Below are 23,672 nucleotides of genomic sequence, written 5' to 3'. Positions count from 1 at the left end.
TCCCTGCAGAACACCACTGGTCACTGACCTCCAGGCAGAATACGCTCCATCTACCACCAGCTTGTCTTCTATGGGAGAGCCAATTCTGAATCCACACGGCCAAGTTTCCCTGGATCCCATGCCTTCTGATGGACAAGATTGGACTGTGGCTGTTTCATGATCTGACTGTGGCTTCTTCATTTTATAGTCAAACTGGAGAGGTTACAAACAGAAGAAGGCCTACAAGGAGAGGCTTCAGTACTTCAGGGACAACACCGCTGCTGTTGTAAAGGTAAAGAGACAGACTGTCCTTTTAAATAAGCCAGTGTTGCTTGTCGGAAGCAACGTCATTGGAAGTGATCCCAGAGTTCGTCAGTGAATGTTAACGGCGTGTGGGTGCTGCCCGATATCCATAACTGTCTGAATGCAGTGCACCCGGGGGTCGGTGCGCCCGACGCACCCGGGGGTCGGTACGCCCATTGGGCACCCAGGATTCTGTATATCCAGCACAGTCCTGGTGCGTGGGCAGTGTGTGATGGGGACAAGCACCGGATCTCTGCCCCATCCACCTTGCAAGCAGAAATATGTTCAAACCATTTTTTCTTCTCTCTTCCCATTCCCGCTGTTGCTCCTCCCCCTCCCTCCCCACCCCCCCCTCCCCCTCCCTCCCCACCCCCCCTCCCTCCCCACCCCCCCTCCCCCTCCCCTCTCCCCACCCCCCCTCCCCCTCCCCTCTCCCCACCCCCCCTCCCCCTCCCCCTCCCTCCCCACCCCCCCCTCCCCCTCCCCCTCCCTCCCCACCCCCCCTCCCCCTCCCTCCCCACCCCCACTCCCCCTCCCCCTCCCTCCCCACCCCCACCCCCCCCTCCCCCTCCCTCCCCACCCCCACCCCCCCTCCCCCTCCCTCCCCACCCCCCACTCCCCTCCCCCTCCCTCCCCAGATTCAGGCATTAGTCCGGATGTTCCAGGCCAGGAAGAGGTATCGGGATCGGCTGCAGTATTTCAGGGACCACGTGAGTGTTGCTGCCCGCTGTGATGTAACAAGTTCGATGTTTGCCATTCCAGATGAGCGTCTGTTCTCGACGCAGCTGAGAATCAAGTTCCTGGGCCAGTTTGTGAAATGGTCACCGACTCAGGCAGGACACATCTGGAGCTGCAACTGATAAAATCCAATGTTCGGGGAAAGGAAATTGTTGAGAAACTGAATAAGGTTGAGAGACTGAGAGGTGATCCTACAGAGGTGTATAAAATCCTGAGGGGCATAGACAAGGTGAATGCACTCGGTCTTTTCCCCAGGGTTGGGGAATCATGAACTGAAGGACACAGGTTTATGGTGAGAGGGGAGAGGTTTAATGGGAACTTGAGGGCCAACTTTTTTTTTTACACGAAGGCTGTTGTCTCTGTGGAACAAGCTGCCAGAGGCAGGTACAATAACAACATTTAAAAGGTACATGGATTGGAATGGTTCAGAAGGATATTGGCCAAATGCAGGCAAATGGAACTAGCTTGGATGGGCATCTTGGTCAGCATGGAACAGTTGGGCCAAAGGGTCTGTTTCCGTGCTGTGTGACTCTTGGTCCCAGTCACACTGGCAGTAACCCATGCCTCGGAACCGCCGAGACCAACGTCGAAACTGACCTCCGTTTATCTGTTTTGTTCCCAGGAGTCGGACATCGTTAAAATCCAGGCATTCATCAGGGCAAACAAGGCCAGAGATGATTACAAAACGCTGAGTGAGTATCTGAGCCGCATCCGCGAGAATTCCAGCCGAGTGTTCCATCGAGCACTTTGTCCAACCTGACCGTCAGTCCTGCTCGCTCCCATGTAACCGTTCTGTCAGAGGCCAGCAGCGCGTGATTAGACCAGGGGGCAGAGGACATGGTGAAGTGGGGGTGCGAGGGAGCAGGGTTGCGGGTGCAGTATCTGGTTGGGAGAGGGAGACGGTGACCCCGAGGGTTGGCAGCAGGTGACTGAGCTAAAAGGGTTAATGGTTTCAACAGTGCGGCGCTGGCTGGTGTCTGACAGTGCGGTGTGAAGAGCAAACTCCCTTCTTCACACCCACCCTGTGCCTTCTGTCCCTACCCCCTCTCTGGCACAGTCCAAACCTCGCGCCCCCTCACACGCACCCTCTCCTCTGTCTGACACTTCTTTCTCCCTCTTCCTCCTTCCAACACTTGCTTCTCCCCATATCTCTTGTGTGTCCCTCTCTGACTTTTACTCCCCATCTCTCTTTCTCTCACTCTCTCACACACACACTGCCTGCAACACTGTTTCTTCTCTCTCTCCCCCTCCCTTCCCCCCCCCCCCCCCCCCCATACTCACCGTTCCCCCCCTCTCCACAGTCAGTGCGGAGCAGCCACCCATGGCTGTGGTCCGGAAGTTTGTCCACCTGCTCGACCAGAGTGACCAGGACTTCCAGGAGGAGCTGGAGATGATGCGGCTGAGGGAGGAGGTGGTGACTCGGATCCGGTCCAACCAACAGCTGGAGAATGACCTCAACACCATGGACATCAAGATCGGACTGCTGGTGAAAAACAAGATCACGCTGCAGGTACTGGCGTCCGTGTCCGGGACCGGGAATCTCTCCCCTCATCTGGACGCCGGCAGTCCCGGTTTGCCCTCCGGTCCGGACATGGGGAATCTGTGCCCTCCGTGTTCACTGGGAATCTCTGCCACACCCACTATCACCTGACACCATTGCCCCAGCACCAGGAGTAGTGACCCCCAGGAACGTCACCTTTCCAGCCTCAGGAAACTCCCTCTGGGAATACCACTGGGTTGTGGGATCCAGGGATGTGCTGTTGGGATGTGGGATTAACCTGATGCGGACCAATCCAGAGAGCTCATTGGGATGATGACCAGAGTCCCCTCCTGTGCTCTTGGTCTGCACGAGGCCATGTGTCCATGCCAGTTCTCTTCAGTCAAGTTACTTTGCCTGTACCCTGCTCTCTCTCACCACCGCCCCACCACTACACTTGGGGAAATTTACAGCGGCCGATCAACCTACCAACCCTTCAGGATGTGGGAGGAATCCTGGGCATCCAGAGGAAATCCACAGGGAGAACCCGCAAATGCCCCACAGCGCCGGAGGTTGGGATCGAACCCGGGTCTCTGGAGCTGTGGGGCAGCAGCTCGACCAGCTGCACTAAGGTGCCGCCCACTGGCACAGTGAGGACGGAGGAGGAAGGTACCTTTCGGCAGGGGGTTGTCAGGATCTATAAATCACTGCCCTTGGGGAGCAGAGACGGACAGAATCAGGGCCCAAAGGGAACTGGATCGGGACCAGGGAGGTGGGCTGTGGGGGAAAGGACTGACGGGATTCTTCCCCAGGAGCCAGCACAGACTCAATGGGCCAAATGGCCTCCTCCTGTGCTGTGACAGTCCCGTAACTGCCACCCAGCGCACCGGGAATGTTGTGCCAGGGATTGGGAATCCTGGCAGGGACAGGAATTCTGACGGCACGGTGACTTGTTGCAGGAAGTGGTGTCACACAGCAAGAAGCTCACGCGGAAGAACAAGGAACAGCTGTCGGACATGATGAAGATCGACAGACAGAAGGGGGGTCTGAAGGGGCTGAGCAAGGAGAAGCGGATGAAGCTCGAGGCTTATCAGAACCTCTTCTACCTGCTCCAGGTGAGGACCCGGGGGAGGGGGCGGAACTGAGAAAGGGTCACGCTGTGGGTGGGGCCGTACTGAGGGAGGGTCGCGCTGTGGGAGGGGCCGTACTGAGGGAGGGTCGCGCTGTGGGAGGGGCCGTACTGAGGGAGGGTCGCGCTGTGGGAGGGGCCGTACTGAGGGAGGGTCGCGCTGTGGGAGGGGCCGTACTGAGGGAGGGTCGCGCTGTGGGAGGGGCCGTACTGAGGGAGGGTCGCGCTGTGGGTGGGGCCGTACTGAGGGAGGGTCGCACTGTGGGAGGGGTCGTACTGAGGGAGGGTCGCACTGTCACTCATGCAGATGTTAAACCAAGGCCCAAGCTGCCCACTGCAGTGGACGTTCTCGGGGGTTCTTCCCAAGATCCTGGGGCCAGTATTTACACCTCAACTGGTGTCAGACGGACGACCAGGTAATTATTCCATTGCTGCATCTGGGATCTTGCTGTGTACAGACCGGGTGCTGCACTTTGTGGGTCAGTGCATCATCTCCTGGAGTTAGAGAAGATGCTGGGACACACGACCTCCTCCCCAGGAGGTGCGGTGGGACATTTCCCACCACATCTGTTTGTGGAGTGTGATCTCTCTTCCACCCCATCCCATTCGGTGGGAGGGGTGAGCAGGCGATCTGTCGGGACAACCGGTCAGGAACGGGAGGTGTGGAGCCCTGAGGAACTGTGTGTGTTTCTCCACAGACGAACCCCACCTACCTGGCCAAGCTCATCTTCCAGATGCCACAGAACAAATCCACCAAGTTCATGGACTCTGTCATCTTCACCCTGTACAACTACGCCTCGAACCAGCGAGAGGAGTACCTGCTCCTGAAACTCTTCAAGACAGCCCTGCAGGAAGAGATTAAGTATGTCCATGAACCTCTCCTCCCCACCCTCCTGCCCCTCATCAACCGAGGCCAGGGGGCTGAGGGAATGTTCGGTCAGGTCGGGAACGGTGTGGACAGAGCTGTGGAGGTCTCCACACTGCTCGGTCCCTGTGCATCCTGGCAGGGAGGGAACACACACGGACACTGGGGCTCTCTGGTGATGTGAGGGTCCAGAGCTGGCCGGCAGCTGGTGTCCCATTGGACAGCCGTGGACTTTGCCCAGGAGGGTATATTGGTATTGGTTTATTATTGTCACTTATACCGAGGTACAGTGGAAAACTTGTCTTGCAAACCGATCGTACAGGTCAATTCATTACACAGTGCAGTTACATTGAGTTAGTACAGAGTGCATTGATGTAGTCCAGGTAAAAACAATCACAGTACAGAGTAAAGTGTCACAGCTACAGAGAAAGTGCAGTGCAATAAGGTGCAAGGTCACAACAAGGTAGATCGTGAGGTCAGAGTCCATCTCATTGTATAAGGGAACCGTTCAATTGTCTTACCACAGTGGGGTAGAAGCTGTCTTTAAGTCTGGTGGTCCGTGCCCTCAGGCCCCTGTATCTTCTACCCGATGGAAAAGGAGAGAAGAGAGAATGTCCCGGGTGGGTGGGGTCTTTGATTATGCTGGCTGCTACACTGAGACAACGAGAGATAGCAAGTTAAATTCAGATAATTAAATAAACAAGTGTGCAGAGTGAAAAGCCAGCCTCAGTAGCAGTGACTGTGCAATCATTGGGTTGTTGTGAACCTCACCGGGACAGAGTAACATCGGGGAGGGGATCTGCTGCCCTTCCCTGGATCACTGGTGCCGCAGGGAGACTGGTTTGAGGGTCGATCAGTGACACACAATGAACGCCAGACAATGAATTAGAAGCGGGCAGCGTGCTGGGGTCCTTAAGGACGAGTCCTTAGGGAGCAGCCCCTGCCCAGCTCTGTGTCAGCTCTGATCCCGCAACACCTCCAGTCCCACTTTGGGCAACACAATGGCACAGCGGGCAGAGCCGCTGTCTCACGGCGCCAGAGACCCGAATTCAATCCCAACCTTGGGCACCGTCTGCACAGAGTTTGCGCCTTCTCCCTGTGACCGCGTGGGCTTCCCCCGGGAGCTCCAGTTCCCTCCACATCCCAGAGACGTATTGGTCCACTGTAAATTGTCCCTGGTGTGTAGGTGAGTGGTGGGGAGAGTGAGATGGGATCAGTGTAAGTGAGTGGTTGTCGGTCAGCAGACAGAGGGCCAGGGCCAGGGCCTGCCTCTCTCTGACTGGCTCCTGCCAAACCCCCTCTCTTGGCTGACGTGTTCCCTGTTTGCGACAGGTCGAAGGTGGACCAACTGCATGAGATCATCACCGGCAACCCCACCGTCATTAAGATGGTGGTGAGCTTCAACCGCGGGGCGCGGGGGCAGAACGCTCTGCGGCAGATCTTGGCGCCCGTCGTCAAGGAGATAATCGAGGAGAAGTCAATGAACATCAAGACTGACCCCGTGGACATCTACAAGGCCTGGGTGAACCAGATGGAGTCACAGACAGGGGAGGCCAGGTGATGGACACTCCACCTGTGAACCCCCACCCCCCCCACACTATCCCGAGGGGGGTGGTCTCCGTCTGATGAACTCCCCCCACCCCGTCCTGTGCAGTAAATGGGGTGGGATCAGTGGGAGGAAGGGGGTGGGGAGCGACTGACGTCTGGGGTACAGGGGCTGGGGGAAGGAGCAGAGACCCGAGGGGGAGGGGTAGAGGGAGGGAGGGGAGCTGGAGGTGACGGGGGGGTGTGTGTGGGTGACGGGGGAGGAGTGTGGGTGACGGTGGTGTGTGTGTGGGTGATGGGGTTTGTGTGGGGGTGACGTGGGGGTGGGGATGACGGGGGCGTGTGGGTGACGGGCTCCGTGTGTAACCGGTGTCTCCCCCACTCCCACAGTAAGCTGCCGTACGATGTGACCCCGGACCAGGCGCTGGGACATGAGGAGGTGCGACTGAGGCTCGACGCCTCCATCAAGAACATGAGGACCGTCACCGATAAGTTCCTGTCAGCCATCGTCACGTCGGCGGACAAAATCCCGTGAGTGCCTGCAGACCCCCCCCCCGGCCCAGAGACCCCCTTCCCCCCACTCCCCCCCCCCCCCCACCAATCCGAGGTGAGGAATTCCCACCATGGACTTTGGACATCCAGTGCCTCAGCTCACCATCCCCAACCCAGACCCAGTGTCTCCATCTCATTCCACCCCGCCACCCACCACCCCCACCCCCCCCACCCCACCCCAGCCTCAGCCCAGCCTCACCCCATCTGTCTGCTCCACAGGTACGGGATGAGAATCATCGCCAAGGTGCTGAAGGACTCGCTCCACGAGAAGTTTCCGGATGCCACGGATGACGAGCTGATAAAGGTGGGAGTCGGCCCCTGTGGTCCCCCACCCCCCCCCCCCCCCCCCCCCCGCCCAATGAAACGTGACCCTCTGCCCCCCATCACCCGGACCAGCCCCCGGGCAGGGGGTTTCCGCAGCGTGGGGTGCGGCAGGGGCCGGGGTCGATCCCTGCTTCGGGCTGTGCCAGGGTAACGGGAGGCTGTGGGGGGGTGGCCAGAGGGGGGTGGGGGTGGCACTGCCCGAGCTGCCTGGTCTCTGGCCTCCAGTAACGCTCTCTGTCTGCTTCTCTCCTCTGTCAAGGCTCTTCGTCTCTCTTCCTTCTTTCCTCTCGGAGCCGCTGAGCTGATAACTTCGCTTCCCTCCTGCGGGGCTGTCCTCGGGCCGCCTCCCACAGGTGAATGTCTGTGGCTCACCCTGCCCCTCCCCTCACCTTCCCCTCACCCTGCCCTCAACTCACCCCACCCCTCGCTCACCCTCCCCTCACCCTGCCCTCAACTCACCCCACCCCTCCCCTCCACCAGGGATGAACGAAACGTTGGCCCAGCCCAACACTGCAGCTGTCTTTACTACAGCTATCTGACCTCCCCCACCCTGTGTCCCCTCTCCCCACCCTGACCCCTCTCTCCCCCACCCTGTGTCCCCTCTCCCCACCCTGACCCGCCTCCCCCCCCACCCGGTCCCCATTCTCCCCCTGTCCTGTGTGCACTCTCTCTCCCCCCCCACCCTCTGTCCACTCTCCACTCTTCCCCCCCCCCCCCCCCCCCCCACTGTGTGTCTGTTCATTGACTCCCATGTACTTCGAGCTGAGGGAGGGTTTGTTGTTGGGGAGGGTGGGGAAGGTTTGGGGTGGGTGGGGGTCGGGGGGGTGGGGTTGGTGGGGAGGGTGGGGAAGGTTTGGGGGGGGTGAGGGTTGAGGAGGGGGAGTTGGCTCAGGGAGGGTTGGAGATATTTAAGGGTGTGTGGGTGGGGCTCGGGGGTGGGGTTGGCTCGGGGAGTGTGCCAGCCCAGTGTTGGTGACATTGCCCTGCCTGGCTACAGATCGTGGGGAACCTCCTGTACTACCGCTACATGAACCCGGCCATCGTGGCTCCTGACGCCTTCGACATTATTGACATCTCGGTGGGCGGAGGGGGTCTCACCACAGACCAGCGCAGGAACCTGGGCTCCATCGCCAAGGTGCTGCAACATGCTGCTTCCAACAAAATGTTCGACAAGGAGTACTGCCACCTGGCCTCAATCAACGAGTACCTGTCCCAGGCCCATCAGAAGTTCAGGTAACAACAACCGCACTTCTCTGGCACTTGTCCCATCCCTTCCGGGACCCTGCTAGCCTGTGTGGGAACTGCTGCATTAAAGCACATGCAGCAGCCTATTTGCACAGAGCAAGATCCCACAAACTGCAGTGTGACCATGGCAGTTTTAGTGGCAAGTATTGGGCTCATTGGAAGCGTGAGAAGCATGCCAGGGAATTCTCCCCACCCACCAGAGAGGTCCGGGGGTCGGGCAACTCTGCTCATCCAAGTTCTCTCACTCGATCCTCACACTCATATCTCTCTCTCTCTCTCTCTCTCTCTCTCTCTCTCTCTCACTCTCTCTCTCTCTCTCACTCACACCCCTGCTGCCAACAGCAAACACCTGCCATTGGTAGAACACACACACACACACACACACACACACACACACACACACACACACACACACACACACACACACACACACACACACACACCTGCTGCCAACAGCAAACACCTGCCATTGGTAGAAATCAGACAAAATTGGAAAAACTCAGCCAGTCGGGCAGCATCTGTGGAGAGTTCATGCTGCAGGTCCTGGAGCATTCATCAGAACTCTTGGATGGTCTCCCTTCCACTCACCTCCTTCACACTTACACTCCCTCACTGGCACACGCCAGCATCGATTCTCTCTCTCGTTCCCGCTCAGTCTCTCACTTTCTCTTTCCAGGAGGTTCTTCCAGTTATCGTGTGAGGTGCCAGAGCTCGAGGACAAGTTTAACATCGATGAGTACTCTGACCTGGTCACCCTGAACAAACCGGTCATCTACATCTCCATTGGGGAGATCATCAACACACACACGGTGAGCTGATCTGTGGGTTGCTGCCCCTTTATTTTAATATACAGGTTTATTAACTAAAAGCACCACAAAATGACACTGTCAAAAACTACAGAAACTAGTACAATAGCCACCACAACAAAATGAACTGCACAGATACGTAACTGCAGCAGACACTAACTAAACTACAGCAAAATGCACTACTTCAAATCAAAGTACCAGTAACACCGTCCACGACACACGCGATCCCCTGAGGGGCCCACTGAGTGTGGAACTCAACCAGGGTGCCCGCGGAGACCGTGTGCTCTCTCTCCAAGGACACCCACACGCAGACATAAGCCCAGAAGACAGATAGGCAGCCAACGGCAAGACAGACCGCCACGGTGTGTCCGGCTGGCAGACCAGGAGCAGCCTGTACAAGAACTGCCTCAGTGCCTCGCAGAAAGGCATCACTGGTGTGTCCGCCAGGCGGCTCAGGTTGTGCCGTGCCGCCTCCTGAGAGAGACGCCGGGCCTTGGGCCCGACGAGCAATTCTGGCAGGGCTGGGGCCACAGCACTGCCCCTTTTTTTTCATATAGATAAACGCTTATTAACTAAAAGCACTACGAAAGGACACCCAGTGTCAATACACTACAACTAATAGAGAAAGAGAAGAAAACAAACTGAGCATTTACAAAATAACACTCACTAAACACCTGCTAAACGCACATGCAACACTTCAGAGAAGAATCGCGTCTGTACTGCCCACAACACACGCGATCCCCTGAGGGGCCCACCGAGCGCAGAACTCAACCAGGGTGCCCACGGAGACCGCGTGCTCTCTGTCCAAGGACACCCGCGAGCGAACGTAAGCACAGAAGATGGGCAGGCAGGCTGGCCGACCAGCCGGAACCCTCGACCGCCCGTCGCCGCGTCCCGTGGATGGCCAGCTTGGCACAGCACTGCCCCTTTTTTTTATATAAACGTTTATTAGCTAAAAGCTCTACAAAAAGGACAACCAGTGTCAATAAACGACATCCAATACAGAAAAGAAGAAACTACGCAACGACAGAACTACAGTAGAGAATGCAAACTAATACTAACGAAACACACGCAACACTACACCCGCTAACGCAACACGCAACACTTCAGATAAGAATCGCGTTTGTACCGTCCACGACACATGATCCCCTGAGGGGTCCACCGAGCGCGGAACTCAACCAGGGTGCCTGTGGAGACCGCGTGCTCCCTCTCCAAAGACACCCACACATGTACATAAGCACGGAAGACGGGCAGGCAGGCGGACCGGCCGGAACCCTCGGCTGCCCGTCGCCGCATCCTGTGGAGGGCCAGCTTGGCACAGCACTTCCCCTCCCACAGTGTGACCCTCCCTCAGCACTGTGCTGGGTGTGACACCTGTTCTTGTGGGCCCTGATGTTGCACCCTGTGACCCAGACACAGGCTCCGGGACTATTTGACTTTGCTGACAACTGCCCCATCCCTGGGTGAAATGGTGGGTGTGGGTCAGGTGGTTCCAGCCCCACAGTTATTGACTGGTCTCCTTCTCCCCACTGCAGCTTTTCCTGGATCACCAGGACGCCATCGCCCCGGAACACAACGACCCCATTCACGAGCTGCTGGAGGATCTGGGCGAGGTGCCCACCATCGAGTCTCTGATCGGCAAGTGCCCCCACCCTCACCATCCCTCTGACATTCCCCTCCCTCACCGTTCCCCTCCCTCACCGTTCCTCCGACAGCCCCCTCCCCCACCATCCCTCCGTGTACCACTGCAGGATTCCGGCCACTTGGGTTGCGTGTCCCAGTCCGGTGGGATTTCTGGTTTCCGGTCAGCCGGGAATTTCGGAGTTCGGAGCTTCGGAACTGGTCACTGACCAGATCTCAGACTTGGAACCCAGCCTTCGGAACCTCGTCTGTCCCATTGACTCTCCCCCTCTCTCCCCCCCCCTCTCTCCCCCCCCCTCTCTCCCCCCCCTCTCTCCCCCCCCCTCTCTCCCCCCCCTCTCCCCCCCCCCTCTCCCCCCCCCTCTCCCCCCCCCTCTCCCCCCCCCTCTCTCCCCCCCCTCTCTCCCCCCCCTCTCTCCCCCCCCTCTCTCCCCCCCCTCTCTCCCCCCCCTCTCTCCCCCCCCTCTCTCCCCCCCCTCTCTCCCCCCCCTCTCTCCCCCCCCCTCTCTCCCCCCCCTCTCTCCCCCCCCTCTCTCCCCCCCTCTCTCCCCCCTCTCTCCCCCCTCTCCCCCCCCTCCTCCCCCCCCTCTCTCCCCCCCTCTCTCCCCCCCCTCTCTCCCCCCCCTCTCTCCCCCCCCTCTCTCCCCCCCCTCTCTCCCCCCCCTCTCTCCCCCCCCTCTCCCCCCCTCTCTCCCCCCCTCTCTCCCCCCCTCTCTCCCCCCCTCTCTCCCCCCCTCTCTCCCCCCCTCTCTCCCCCCCCTCTCTCCCCCCCCTCTCTCCCCCCCCTCTCTCCCCCCCCTCTCTCCCCCCCCTCTCTCCCCCCCCTCTCTCCCCCCCCTCTCTCCCCCCCCTCTCTCCCCCCCCTCTCTCCCCCCCTCTCTCCCCCCCTCTCTCCCCCCCTCTCTCCCCCCCTCTCTCCCCCCCCTCTCTCCCCCCCCTCTCTCCCCCCCCTCTCTCCCCCCCCTCTCTCCCCCCCCTCTCTCCCCCCCCTCTCTCCCCCCCCCTCTCTCCCCCCCCCTCTCTCTCCCCCCCCTCTCTCCCCCCCCTCTCCCCCCCCTCTCCCCCCCCTCTTCCCCCCCCTCTCTTCCCCCCCTCTCTTCCCCCCCCTCTCTTCCCCCCCTCTCTTCCCCCCCCCTCTCTTCCCCCCCTCTCTTCCCCCCCCTCTCTTCCCCCCCTCTCTTCCCCCCCCTCTTCCCCCCCCCTCTTCCCCCCCCCTCTTCCCCCCCCTCTTCCCCCCCCTCTTCCCCCCCCCTCTTCCCCCCCCCTCTTCCCCCCCCTCTTCCCCCCCCTCTCTTCCCCCCCTCTCTTCCCCCCCTCTCTTCCCCCCCTCTCTTCCCCCCCCTCTCTTCCCCCCCCTCTCTTCCCCCCCCCTCTTCCCCCCCCCTCTTCCCCCCCCCTCTTCCCCCCCCCCCTCTTCCCCCCCCTCTCTTCCCCCCCCTCTCTTCCCCCCCCTCTCTTCCCCCCCCTCTCTTCCCCCCCCTCTCTTCCCCCCCCTCTCTTCCCCCCCCTCTCTTCCCCCCCCTCTCTTCCCCCCCCTCTCTTCCCCCCCCCTCTCTTCCCCCCCCTCTCTTCCCCCCCCTCTCTTCCCCCCCCCTCTCTTCCCCCCCCTCTCTTCCCCCCCCTCTCTTCCCCCCCCTCTCTTCCCCCCCCTCTCTTCCCCCCCTTGAAACCTCACCCTCCCTGCATCCTCCAGGTGCCAACACGTTTCAAGTTTGTCTGAGGATCTCCAGCACATTCAAGGTTCTACACCTGCCAGTTGTTGTTGTGTGAATTGAATTGTCACCTGTCCTCTCACAGGTGAAGGAGGGATGACTGACGCAGGCAAGGAGCAGCTGGCCAAGACCGAGGTGTCACTGTCCCTCACGAACAAGTTTGATGTTTCCGGAGGGGAGAATGAAGAGATGAATGCCCGCACTCTGCTCCTGAAGTGAGTTGCTCAGTGGGGCCCATGGGAGCAGCCTTGGGCCTGCGTTTTGGGTGTCCTGCATTTCTGTAGCACCATTCGCATCCTTGCACATTTTACAACCAGTTAAGTTTTGATTAATTCCATCGTGGTTGCAACAAAAGCACAAGTGCACAGACAGGTCCCACGATGGGATAATGACCAGATCATTGGTTCTGTTGGTTCAAGAGCCAGATGTGGCCCAATGCCTGGGGGAGTTCGACGAGACTATGGCCATCAGCTCTTTAACACCTAGTTCTCCCCATCCCTACACCTCCCCCCCACACCCAAGGGTGTAGGCAGGACCCTTGTGGACAAGTCAGCCCCTCCCCTGCCATTGCAACCACCCCCATGCTCTTGCAGGACCTCTCCCCTCTGCACTTCTGGCCTCTTGCACCCCTGAATTTAACCGTTCCAGCTCCAGCACAGAGAGAGTGCAGGGAACCAGGCCCTTCGGCCCAACTCATCCATGCTGACCAAGATGTCTACCTGACCTCATCCCATTTGCCCACGTTTGGCCCATATCCCTCTAAACCTTTCCCATCTATGTGCCCGTTTACCCCTCCATGCCTTTAGCTGTCCAGGCCCTGAGCTCCAGATTTCCGCCCAGTCCCTCCTCACACCTTGTGCAGGCTCAGCTGCCCTGCCCTGATATCTCCTCACAGGAGCCCAGGTTTGGGATGCTCTCCCATGGACTGAGCCCTTCTTTGTCTCCTTCATCCCCAGCACCAAGAGGCTGATTGTGGACGTGATCCGATTCCAGCCGGGAGAGACGTTGACCGAGATCCTGGAAACCCCGGCCTCTGCGGAACAGGTGTGTTACAGGCCTTCCGGATTGTTCTCCGATCAGCTGACCTCTTGCAAATCCTTGACGTGTTGAGTCCAGGCTTTGACTGGCACCCCATATCTGGCTCGTTTCCAAGCACCCCCCCCCCATACGCAGCTGGCTCTGAGAGACATTCTGCCTGGGATTGGACTGTGCGTCAGTGAGGGCAGGGTTGGAGGTGGGGGGGTGTGGAACACAAAGGTTACCAAAGGAACCCCAAAGTGTTTTTTCTTTATTTTTGGGATCTGGGAATTGGTTTATTATTGTCTCATGTACCGAGATACAGTGAAACGTTTTGTGTGCCGTCCAGACAGATCATTCCAAACACACGTACATCGAGGTACAGACCTCGACCTGTACACAAGTACAGAAGGAAAAGAAATAACAGAGTGCAGAATAGTGTCACACTTACAGAGACAGTGCAGAGCAGGCAGACAATAAGGTGCAAGGGCCACAACGAGATAGATTGTGAGATCAAGAGTTCATCTTCATCGTATGAGAGGTCCGTTCAAGAGTCTTATAACAGCGGGGTAGAAGCTGTCCTTGGGCCTGGGGGTACGTGTTCTCAAACTTTTGTATCTTCTGCCCGATGAGATGGGGGAGAAGAGAGAATGACCAGGGTGGGAGGGGTCCTTGATTACGTTGGCAGCTTTCCCAAGGCAGCAGGAAGTGTCGACGGAGTCAGTGAGTTGGGGCTGGACTGGGCTGTGCTCACAACTGTCGGCAGCATTTACTGTCCACTCTTAAATACCCTTGAGAAGGTGAAGGGGTGAACCAGCTCCTCCAACCGCTACAGTCCTTGTGGTGCAGGTGCTGCCACTGCCACTGGGGAGGGACTTCCAACATTTCAACTCGGTGACAGTGAAGGAACAGTGATATATTTCTCAGGCAAGACGTACAACCTGGAGGGGAACTTGCAGGTGGTGGTGTTCCCCTGCACTGACTGCCCTTGTCCTTCGTGGTACTGCTGGGGCAAGTTTGGGAGATGCTGTCCTTGTTACTGCAGTGAAAGTGACTTGTTCTGCACTTGGCCACCAGAGTAAGTTATTTTGTACCAAATCTAGTTTTGAGAGAGCACAGCCCTCGCTCTTGACTGTTTGAGGTAAAAGTAACCTGACCAGAGCAGGGAAAGTTAGCAAATTATTGTGGGGACCAATAAATAATAGGTGTGTAGAGTGCTGGAAACATCCTGCCCAAGACTTCAGCACAGGGGATTTGCAGGGGGCAGGTTTTTCCCAAGGGACATGGAGCTCAGTGCAGACTCACTGGGATCTGATTGAAGCTGGAACAGGATTGAGGGCAGGAATGGCCCTTCCTTGTTGCTGCCCCAAGTCTCAGGGGCTGACTGTCCACCATCTGTTGCTGTCGCAGGAGTGGGTGAATGCCCCCTCTGATGATCTCAGCACCAGAGCAGGACACTAAAGCCGCATGACGCCTGTTTCCACAGGAGGCTGATCACCAGCGAGCCATGCAGCGGCGAGCGATACGGGACGCGAAGACCCCCGAGAAGATGAAACGAGAGCAGCTGCAGGCGGACGAGAACCAGATGTCCCTGAAGGAGAAGAAGGAAAAGATCCAGCAGAACCTGAAGAAACTTGAGGGCCTGGGGAAAGTCAACCCCCAGAACAAGTACCAAGACCTGATCAATGACGTGGCCAAGGTAACCACCCCTTTCACGGGGTCCCCCACCAGCCTCCTTCCTGTCTGTGTGAGTGATTCTCAGCTGGATGTTCAGCAGTGGGAGCCATCACAGAAAAGCCAATCTCATCCTTGGCCAATCATCCCCAGCACCGTTCCCAACCTTAAATCACTTTGAAATGCTTCATAACCAATGAAATGTTTCCTCAGTGTTCTCAGCCCCCCTTTTACACACAGCAAGATCCCAGTAATGTGACTCCTAATGACCTGACTGTTTTTGACTGTGGCAGGGTATTGCCTGAGATCCTTTAATGGCAAACGCAGCCTGTGTTTGACGTCCTGTGTTTAACAATGCAGCACTCTGCAGTCCTGCGCGGGGGTTTGGACTGGATTACCCCGCTCGAGTCCCCAGACTCGTACTTGAGCAGAGCCAGATAGCTCAGGGGCAGGGTAAAATGCAGAAGGCCACTCTTCCCATCTTAATCCTGCTCCTTTCCCATTGCAGCATACGAATCGGGTTTATTATCACCGACATTTGCTGTGAAATGTGTTGTTTTGCGGCAAGAAATTACTATAAATAAATAAATAGTGCAAAAGAGGAATAACGAGGTGGTGTTCATGGGTTGATGGTCCATTCAGAAATCTAATGGCAGAGGGGAAGAAGCTGTTCCTGAATGGTTGAGTGTGGGTCTTCAGGTTCCTGTACCTCCTCCCCGATGATAGTAACGAGAAGAGGGTGTGTCCCGGATGGTGAGGGTCCTTTGTGATGCTTCCTTCACTGGCTAAACTCAGGTCAGGATTGTCGCTGTGAGTGAGTGTGTGTGTGTGTGCGATTCTTCAGGTTTGTTCTCTGTTGCATTCTGTGGGTGTGCCTGTGTCTGTTCACCAGAGTGTTCTGCACCATGTGAGTGTGCCTGTGTCTGTACACCAGTGTTCTGCACCGTGTGAGTGTGCCTGTACGCCAGTGTTCTGCGTCGCGTGAGTGTGCCTGTACATCAGAGTGTTCTGCACCGTGTGAGTGTGCCTGTACACCAGAGTGTTCTGCGTCGCGAGTGTGCCTGTACACCAGTGTTCTGCGTCGCATGAGTGTGCCTGTGTCTGTACACCAGTGTTCTGCACTGTGTGAGTGTGCCTGTGTCTGTACACCAGAGTGTTCTGACAATGCTGAGTGCACCAGCAGATGGCAGTGCTTGTTGTGTTCTGATGTCACTTTTGCATTGATCGGCTGCACGGATGTTTCTCCCCCAGCTTGGTGCTGGTACTTGCTCTCCTATGAATCTTCCCACCACTTCCCCCGCCCAGCCCCGCTCCTTCATCTCAGCCCTGCACCCATCCATCTGTTCCTTTGGTGTAAAGTGTTCTCATCACCTTTCATTGGGGGGGGAGGAGGGACGTTAGATGACGCACTTTGCCCCACAGTTCCGTTCTCCCCCACCTCACCTGATGGAGCGGGGATCAAACCTGTGATCCACCCGGTCTCAGTCCGTGGGCAGTCATCTGATTGAGGAAACCCTCCCTCAACCGCCACCTCCCCCCCACCCCCCCACCGCCTCATTGCCTCCATCTTCCTCCGTGCCAGGTCGACCGTCCCTGTATCGGCTCGTGTGACATTTGTTCCTGTGGCAGGAGGTTGGGGAGAATGTTCCCCCATGTGGGCCATGCTGACCTCCATCGGACCCACGTCTCTGCTGCTCAGCTGTTCCCCCTCAGTGAGACTGGGCAGTTGGCGTGGATGGACGATTCAGTCAGGCTGGTCTCCTCATTCAAATTGCTTGCATGCTCCCCTCCCTCCACACACACACCGCCCGGGACCACCAGACCCTGGGAACCCACATCCTCTGGGAACCAGTAGCTCCTGGGACCAGTGGCCGCCAAGAACAGTCACCCCTGGGAGGATCCATTGCTGAAAGTTGTTGCCTCAGGTCAAGTTGAGTTTATTGTCATGTGCAGAAGTACAGTGAGATACAGGTACAGTGAAAACCTTGCTCGCAGAGCATCACAGGTACAGACAACACACAGAACATAAATTATACATCAAATTATACCTTAAAGTGAAACGAAAAGACTGTGCAAAAACAAGATCTTAGTGCAAAACCAACTGACACGATGGAAGACAAGTCCACAGCAGTGTAAGAGGCGGTCCACAGTGTTCCGTAGCTGAGGTAGGGTTAGGGTTGTGCAGGCCAGTTCAAGAACCTGGTGGTTGTAAGTAAGCAGCTGTTCCTGAACCTGGTGGTATGGGACTTCAGGCTTCTGTACCTCCTGCCTGGTGGGAGCCTGAGATAGCAGGCGCCAATGCTTGTGTCGTCCTGTGTTTGAGGCAGTTATCACATCCGGGCAAGTGCTGCCTCCACTGAGGCAGGCCTCATGCATTGAAGCCGGGATCCACATGGGCGAACGTGCCTCGGGATCCGGCGAGCGGCTCTGCCACGTATGGGAAGCGGTGCTGTCCTTGCGTTGAACTAACTTCCCATCCCTCTGTCCCCCTCCCCGACCCCCGTTCCCTGGCTGCCAGGATATCCGAAACCAGCGGCGATATCGGCAGAGACGGAAGGCGGAACTGGTGCGCCTGCAGCAGACGTACAGTGGCCTGATCTCCAAGACTGCTTTCTACGAGGAGCAGATTGACTACTACAACCAGTACATCAAGACCTGCATGGACAACCTGGCCAGCAAGGGCAAGTAGGTATCCCACCTAGTGCTGAGGGCTCTTGCCGCCCGTGCTCGAGTCCAGCACCCCAGGCATGCAGAACCACACCTCAGCACGCAGAGGGAGGCCATTCTGCCCATCGTTCTCATGCCGGCTTAGTGAGAGCTTGTAGTTAGTCGCACTGGCCTCGCATTGAATCTGCTTCCGCTGCCTGGGGACGGGGAAACCAGAACCGAGCCACAAACGGTCTGAGGGGAGGGCGAGCAACTGGGGAGGGGCTCCTCGTCAACAGTGCCCACCCTCACCTCCCCCACTCCTCCCCCACTCCTGATATCCAGCGCCGACTGCGCTCTCCCCCAAAAACCCCTCTCCCTGTGCACACACTCGCCCCCACACAGTCTCCCCTCTCCCTGTGCACACACTCCCCCCACACACAGTCTCCCCTCTCCCCACACACAGTCTCCCCTCCCCCCACACACACATCTCTCCCCCCCAACACAGTCTCCCCCCCCCAACACACACACAGTCTCCCCCCCCCCCACAGTTTCCCCTCCCCATGCCGACCTTAATCCTTCTCAAGCTCCCCCTCCCATCTCCCCCAATAAATGTCTGCAGGGCAACAGCGATCGACCTCCCGGTGGTGAACAGGTAAAGATTTCCTCCTCCCGCCGCCCCATTCCCCGCGCACCCCTCTCCCCACTCCGAACCCCAGAAGGGACAATGAAGTGGATCTAGAGCCCAGGGTGTGGGTTTGGCCAAGAGTCGATGACAAAGCCGTGCCCCCGACGAGGTGTGGGCGCGGGGCTGGACAGAGTGGGGGCCTTGCATCCATTCACTGAGGACGTACCTTCACTCCTCTCTCCCAGGCTCTCGAAGAAACCGGGAGATGTGAAAGGAAAGAAGAGCAAACAGGTGTCCCAGCGGTACACTGCCGCCAGGCTCCACGAGAAGGGGGTTCTGCTGGAGATCGAGGACCTCAACACCAACCAGTGAGTGGCAGGACTCGGGGTGAGGGATTGGGACAGTGGTGTGAGGGCAGTGGGGCTCCTGGATTAGAGTGACCAGGTTCCAGCAGAGAAGGGTCTGACTCCTGGGGGAGAGGGGAAGAATCTGGGAGGTGAGAGGTGACCGAGGGATGGGCTGACTTTCCAGGGCGGATGTGGGATGTTCGTTCCGATCTGACCGAAGTGCTCCACGAGCGCGCTCTCACCTCAGCATCTGGCCAGCTTCCGATTCTTCTCCCTGTACGTCCTCCCCAGCCTCCAGCCTCGACCTGACCCTTGCTCTCTGACCTCCGGAATTCCCGCTCGCCCTCTCTGCCTTGGACAGCTCCGTGAGAGAAAGTGTGACACAGCACTGCGGGCCGGGTGGTCACCCGATGTGGGAACAGGAGGAGTCGTGCGACCCTCAGGCCTGTTACATTGGGTCTGCAGGAGGCCACTCCGCCTCTCATGCCCTTTCCGGCATTGAATTAGTGCCTAACCCCATGTACCTGTAGTGACAAAAAGTCTGTCGAACCCTTTCCATCAGTGGGGTGGGTGGGCACAGTATGGGGGCAGTGCCAAGCTTCTACCTTGTGTTACAGGAGTCGTTTTGTGTGTAACTCTGTGGTTGGCTCCTGGTCTTGCTGTTTGGGAGGGGATCAACTCGCTGTTGCTGTGAACACCCAAACTCCACGTCAGTGGACAGAGCTTTGGTTGCACCTCTTGTTGACAGGACTGCCCCTCAGACAGGGCAGCACCTCACGCCCCGTACTGCAATGTGGGGGAGCTTAAACTGCTGACGTCTGTCTCCAAAGGTCGCCAGCTGCTGCAGGGGTTCGCTCCCTGCCCACAAGTCTCTCCCAGCTTCTCAGGGAGCTGTTCAACAAAACATTTCTCTTCTGTTTACAGGTTTAAAAATGTCATTTTCGACATCTGTCCCACGGAGGAAGTGGGCGACTTTGAAGTGAAGGCAAAGTTTATGGGGGTTCAAATGGATTCCTTCATGCTCCACTATCAGGTAACGATCCACAAATAGGACGGTTGCTCCCCCCCACCCCCACTCCTGATCCACAAACGGGACGGTTGTTCCCCCTCCTCCCCCACCCCCACTCTTGATCCACAAATGGAACAGTTGTTCCCACCCCCCTCCCCCCCACTCCCGATCCACAAACGGGACGGTTGCCCCCCACCCCCCCCCCCCCACCACGTTATAATTCTCTTCCTTATTTTAATATCCCCGATCCCCGTGGCTCCTCCCATTCTCTACAACCCCCGTCTGCCCATCACCCCTCTGGGATCTTTGCGCACCTCTAAACCCAACCTGTTGTGTGCAGTTCTGGTCGCCCCATTACAGGAAGGATGTGGAGGGTTTGGAGAGGGTGCAGAAGAGGTTCCCTGGGATGTTACCTGGATTAGAGGGTATGAGCTATAAGGAGAGGCTGGACAGACTTGGGTTGTTTCCTCTGGAGTGTCAGAGGCTGAGGGGAGACCTGATAGAAGTTAATAAAATGATGAGAGGCACAGGTAGGGCAGACAGTCAGGATCTTTTTCTCAGGGTAGAAATATCAAGTACCAGAGGACATGCATTTAAGGTGAGAGGGGGGTAAGTTTAAAGGAGATGTGTGGGGCAGGTTTTTTTACACAGAGGGTGGTGGGTGCCTGGAATGGGCTGCTGGGCAGAGCGGTGGAGCAGATATGATGGTGAATTTGAGAGGCTGTTAGATAGTCGCATGAGTATGCAGGGAATGGAGGGATATGGGTCATGTGCAGACAGAAGAGATTTAGTTTTATTTGGCATTGTGATTGGCACAGTCATTGGTAAATTGGTTTATTATTGTTACATGTACTGACATACAGTGAGAAACATCTTGCATACCGATTGTACAGGTCAATTCATTACACAGTGCATCAAGGTAGTACAGGGTAAAACAATAACAGAATGCAGAGTAAAGTGTTATGGGTACAGAGAAAGTGCAGTGCAGGCAGACAATAAGGTGCAAGGAAGGTCATGACGAGGTAGATTGTGAGGTTGAGTCCATCTTACCGTACTAGGGGACAGTTCAATCGTCTTGTAACAGTGGGATAGAAGCTGTCGAGCCTGGTGGCCGAAGGGCCTGTTCCTGTGCTGTACTCTTCAACGTTCTATGTTTTCCATCCCCTGGTTCCCATCAATACACCTCTGCGGTGCCTTCAGCTGCCTGAGCCCTGCGCCCTCGAATTCCCTCCCATCCCTCCCATCCCTCCCCACCTTTCCCTCCTCCTCCTCCACAGCTGCCCAAACTTCTCCCTGGTGGCTGTGATTGGTTTTGCCCTTGTGAAGCTGGCTGGGAAATGTTTCCCCCATGGAGGGGTTCCACCAATGCAGTTCTTCTTCCCCCTGGTACTGGGTGGGGCATCGTAGAGGAGCTCGATTCTCCGCTCACCAGATGTTGGTGTGAATCAGAGGCACGAGGTTGAATGGTGGGGGGGGTGTGATTGGTGCCCCCTCCTCACCGACGGGGTGCCCAGCCTGTCAGTGGGGTGGGAGTGGTTGGTACCCTGCGTTCTCACTGGCTGCTCTCTCTCCCCGCTCAGGACCTCCTCCAGCTCCAGTATGAGGGCGTCGCCGTCATGAAGTTGTTCGACAAAGCCAAGGTCAACGTCAACCTGCTGATCTTCCTGCTCAACAAGAAGTTCTATGGGAAGTAGAGGCACCCTGGGAGCCGCCAGTGTCCCAGGTCTCTTCACTGCCCCAGTGACAAGCTGCTGCCTTTGTGTCGCCCCCTTCGGTTTAGCTCTGCACAGATCAGAAATGAGCATTATCGGACAGCGCGTCACCCATTTGGAGGAGAGTAGGGCTCTCAGAGTGTGCAATTATATATTTCAGATTATATAGCCAGAACGTTGATAGACAGTATCCTTTGCGTTATTAGTGGTCTTTGTATTGCCTAAGAGGCGTAAATATTTGCAAACAGAACCTCCTCTTATTTTTATATAAATTACATTTGTAACGTTGCCGTTTCTGTGCAGGACGTCTGTCCCTTCACCCAGCGGAGCTTTCATACCGTGTGATCAGTCCTTCGTCCTCTCTGCCTCGGGCAGCGGTTGGTGGACACGGGTTGTCCAGCCCACTGCATTCCGGCTCACCCATCCGCTGAAGGCAAAAGATGGGAACAATTATTGGGTCCCAGGCACCAAGGAAAACACAATGTAGATTAACCCTAAGCACATCCCTTTCCAGTGCCCACTTGCATTGAATACTTTGCCTCCGGCAGTCCAGAGCCTGGTGCTTCCCAACATAAGACCACAGGAGAACGTTGTTTGGGAACTGGATGTCCAATAAAGTCCCCGTGATCCCAGCAGACACCTACTCCCTGACTTGACCGTTCAATGGGAGTTACGATACACTAGAGTAACGTCCCCTGTGGTGTTTACAGACGTAGTTTAGGCTTCTCAACCTCAGTTTCTGTCACACTGGACTCTTGCTGATCATCTCCAGTTGCGCCCTGTGCCTTCGTGCCCCCAGCTCTTCCCTCCCCCTCCCCACCAACCCACGCAGTAAATGCAGACTCCTCTGCCTTGCTTCACTGTAACATTGCGAGCTGGTTGACATCAGGTGTTACTTCTGGTTCGAGCTCTTCCCAGGCCTGGGTGTTCTGCGGATCTCCTTAATCCTGATCAACCTTGTCAGCTGGGAATCTCACTGGATCATTGGGAATGGAGGGGACAGGTCCTGGACTTTCACCTTCTCCAGTAGGGAGTAAAACCAGGTCCGGATTCTATGATTGTCCCTGTGAGTCGGTGGGGTTGAATTTGCCCCGGGATGCCCTCGGCTCGGCAGGATCCATGTTCCCAGTCACTGATAAGGACTGAGGTGGTTGTGTGGACAGGTCCATCCACAGTCTCCGGGCAAGAAGGCAGCACCAGAAGTTAGAGTAGCTTGGCACACAAGGACCCAGCACTGCAGCTGAGCACATGCCTGGTGCACAGACACCATGCAGAGAAAGTCACAGCTAGCTAAATTATTTGCCCCATTAATGATGCTCTTACAATAAAATTGTACTTGCAGGAATATTGGTTCATTTTAAGAAAAATAAATTGTGTTTCTATCTCTTTGTAAGGTCAGTGGGTGTGCTGATTGGCTGAATCACTCGGTTGGTTCATTCAATTTCTTTTTTCTCGCCTCCTGGGATCCTGCTGTGCTGTAAAATCCCATCCATCCTCACGTTTTCCCGGGGTCTCAACACTCGAATTCCTTGCTTCTTCCCGCCAGCATGGGTTAGAGACAGAGTGAAGATCCCTCTACACTGTCCCATCACACACTCCTGGTGCACGGGTCAGACACAGTGAAGCTGTCTCTACATTGTCTTTTCCCATACTCCCAGGGCACGGGTTAGACACAGAGTGAAGCACCTTCGACACAGTCCCATCCCATTATCCCAGGGTTAAGCACAGAGTGATGCTCCCTCCACACTGTCCCGTCACACACTCCCAGGGTCAGACACGGAGTGAAGCTCCCTCTACACCGTCCCATCACATACTCCTGGGATCAGACACAGAGTGAAGCTCCCTCTGCACCGTCCCATCACACACTCCCAGGGTCAGACACAGGGTGAAGCTCCCTCCACACCGTCCCATCACACACTCCCAGGGTCAGACACAGGGTGAAGCTCCCTCTACACTGTCCCATCACACACTCCCAGGGTCAGACACAGGGTGAAGCTCCCTCTGCACCGTCCCATCACACACTCCCAGGGTCAGACACAGGGTGAAGCTCCCTCTACACCGTCCCATCACACACTCCCAGGGTCAGACACAGGGTGAAGCTCCCTCCGCACCGTCCTGTCACACACCCCCAGTACAGGGATGGCTCTGGTTGGTAGGGGAGTGGTTGGGGTTCTCCTCGCAGCTGTCACCATCAGTAGGGTGCAGCAACCTCTGGAGAGGGGAGCAGGAAATGGGAATGTCCCACCTTTGGTGAGTCGAGAAGGAAGCTGGCCCCAGGAAAAGGGAACTGGAAGCTTCTGTGAGGTGGGTGTCAGCACTGTGC

The 23,672-nt window shown here is 57.1% G+C and overlaps 1 protein-coding gene across 1 annotated transcript in view; it reads left to right on the top strand.

Annotated features, from left to right (window-relative positions):
- Positions 1 to 22,747, top strand: part of iqgap1 (IQ motif containing GTPase activating protein 1) — an 84,413-nt gene extending 61,666 nt beyond the window's left edge. Inside the window, exons 20-38 of the mRNA XM_052042410.1 lie at positions 188 to 271; positions 921 to 992; positions 1,643 to 1,712; positions 2,322 to 2,530; positions 3,457 to 3,612; positions 4,325 to 4,488; positions 5,824 to 6,048; positions 6,427 to 6,567; positions 6,808 to 6,892; positions 7,910 to 8,145; positions 8,834 to 8,966; positions 10,499 to 10,601; positions 12,402 to 12,531; positions 13,273 to 13,360; positions 14,820 to 15,032; positions 17,526 to 17,692; positions 18,527 to 18,649; positions 19,553 to 19,661; positions 21,218 to 22,747. Coding sequence (XP_051898370.1) covers positions 188 to 271; positions 921 to 992; positions 1,643 to 1,712; positions 2,322 to 2,530; positions 3,457 to 3,612; positions 4,325 to 4,488; positions 5,824 to 6,048; positions 6,427 to 6,567; positions 6,808 to 6,892; positions 7,910 to 8,145; positions 8,834 to 8,966; positions 10,499 to 10,601; positions 12,402 to 12,531; positions 13,273 to 13,360; positions 14,820 to 15,032; positions 17,526 to 17,692; positions 18,527 to 18,649; positions 19,553 to 19,661; positions 21,218 to 21,331 — 2,622 coding nt within the window. The 3' untranslated portion in view covers positions 21,332 to 22,747. The remainder of the gene's footprint in view (positions 1 to 187; positions 272 to 920; positions 993 to 1,642; positions 1,713 to 2,321; positions 2,531 to 3,456; positions 3,613 to 4,324; positions 4,489 to 5,823; positions 6,049 to 6,426; positions 6,568 to 6,807; positions 6,893 to 7,909; positions 8,146 to 8,833; positions 8,967 to 10,498; positions 10,602 to 12,401; positions 12,532 to 13,272; positions 13,361 to 14,819; positions 15,033 to 17,525; positions 17,693 to 18,526; positions 18,650 to 19,552; positions 19,662 to 21,217) is intronic.
- The last annotated feature ends 925 nt before the right edge of the window (positions 22,748 to 23,672 follow it).

Source organism: Pristis pectinata, chromosome 32, assembly GCF_009764475.1.
Source record: "Pristis pectinata isolate sPriPec2 chromosome 32, sPriPec2.1.pri, whole genome shotgun sequence".
Lineage (NCBI taxonomy): Eukaryota > Metazoa > Chordata > Chondrichthyes > Rhinopristiformes > Pristidae > Pristis > Pristis pectinata.
Note: the sequence above shows the minus strand (reverse complement) of the source record. Positions and strands in the feature narration are given on the sequence as shown.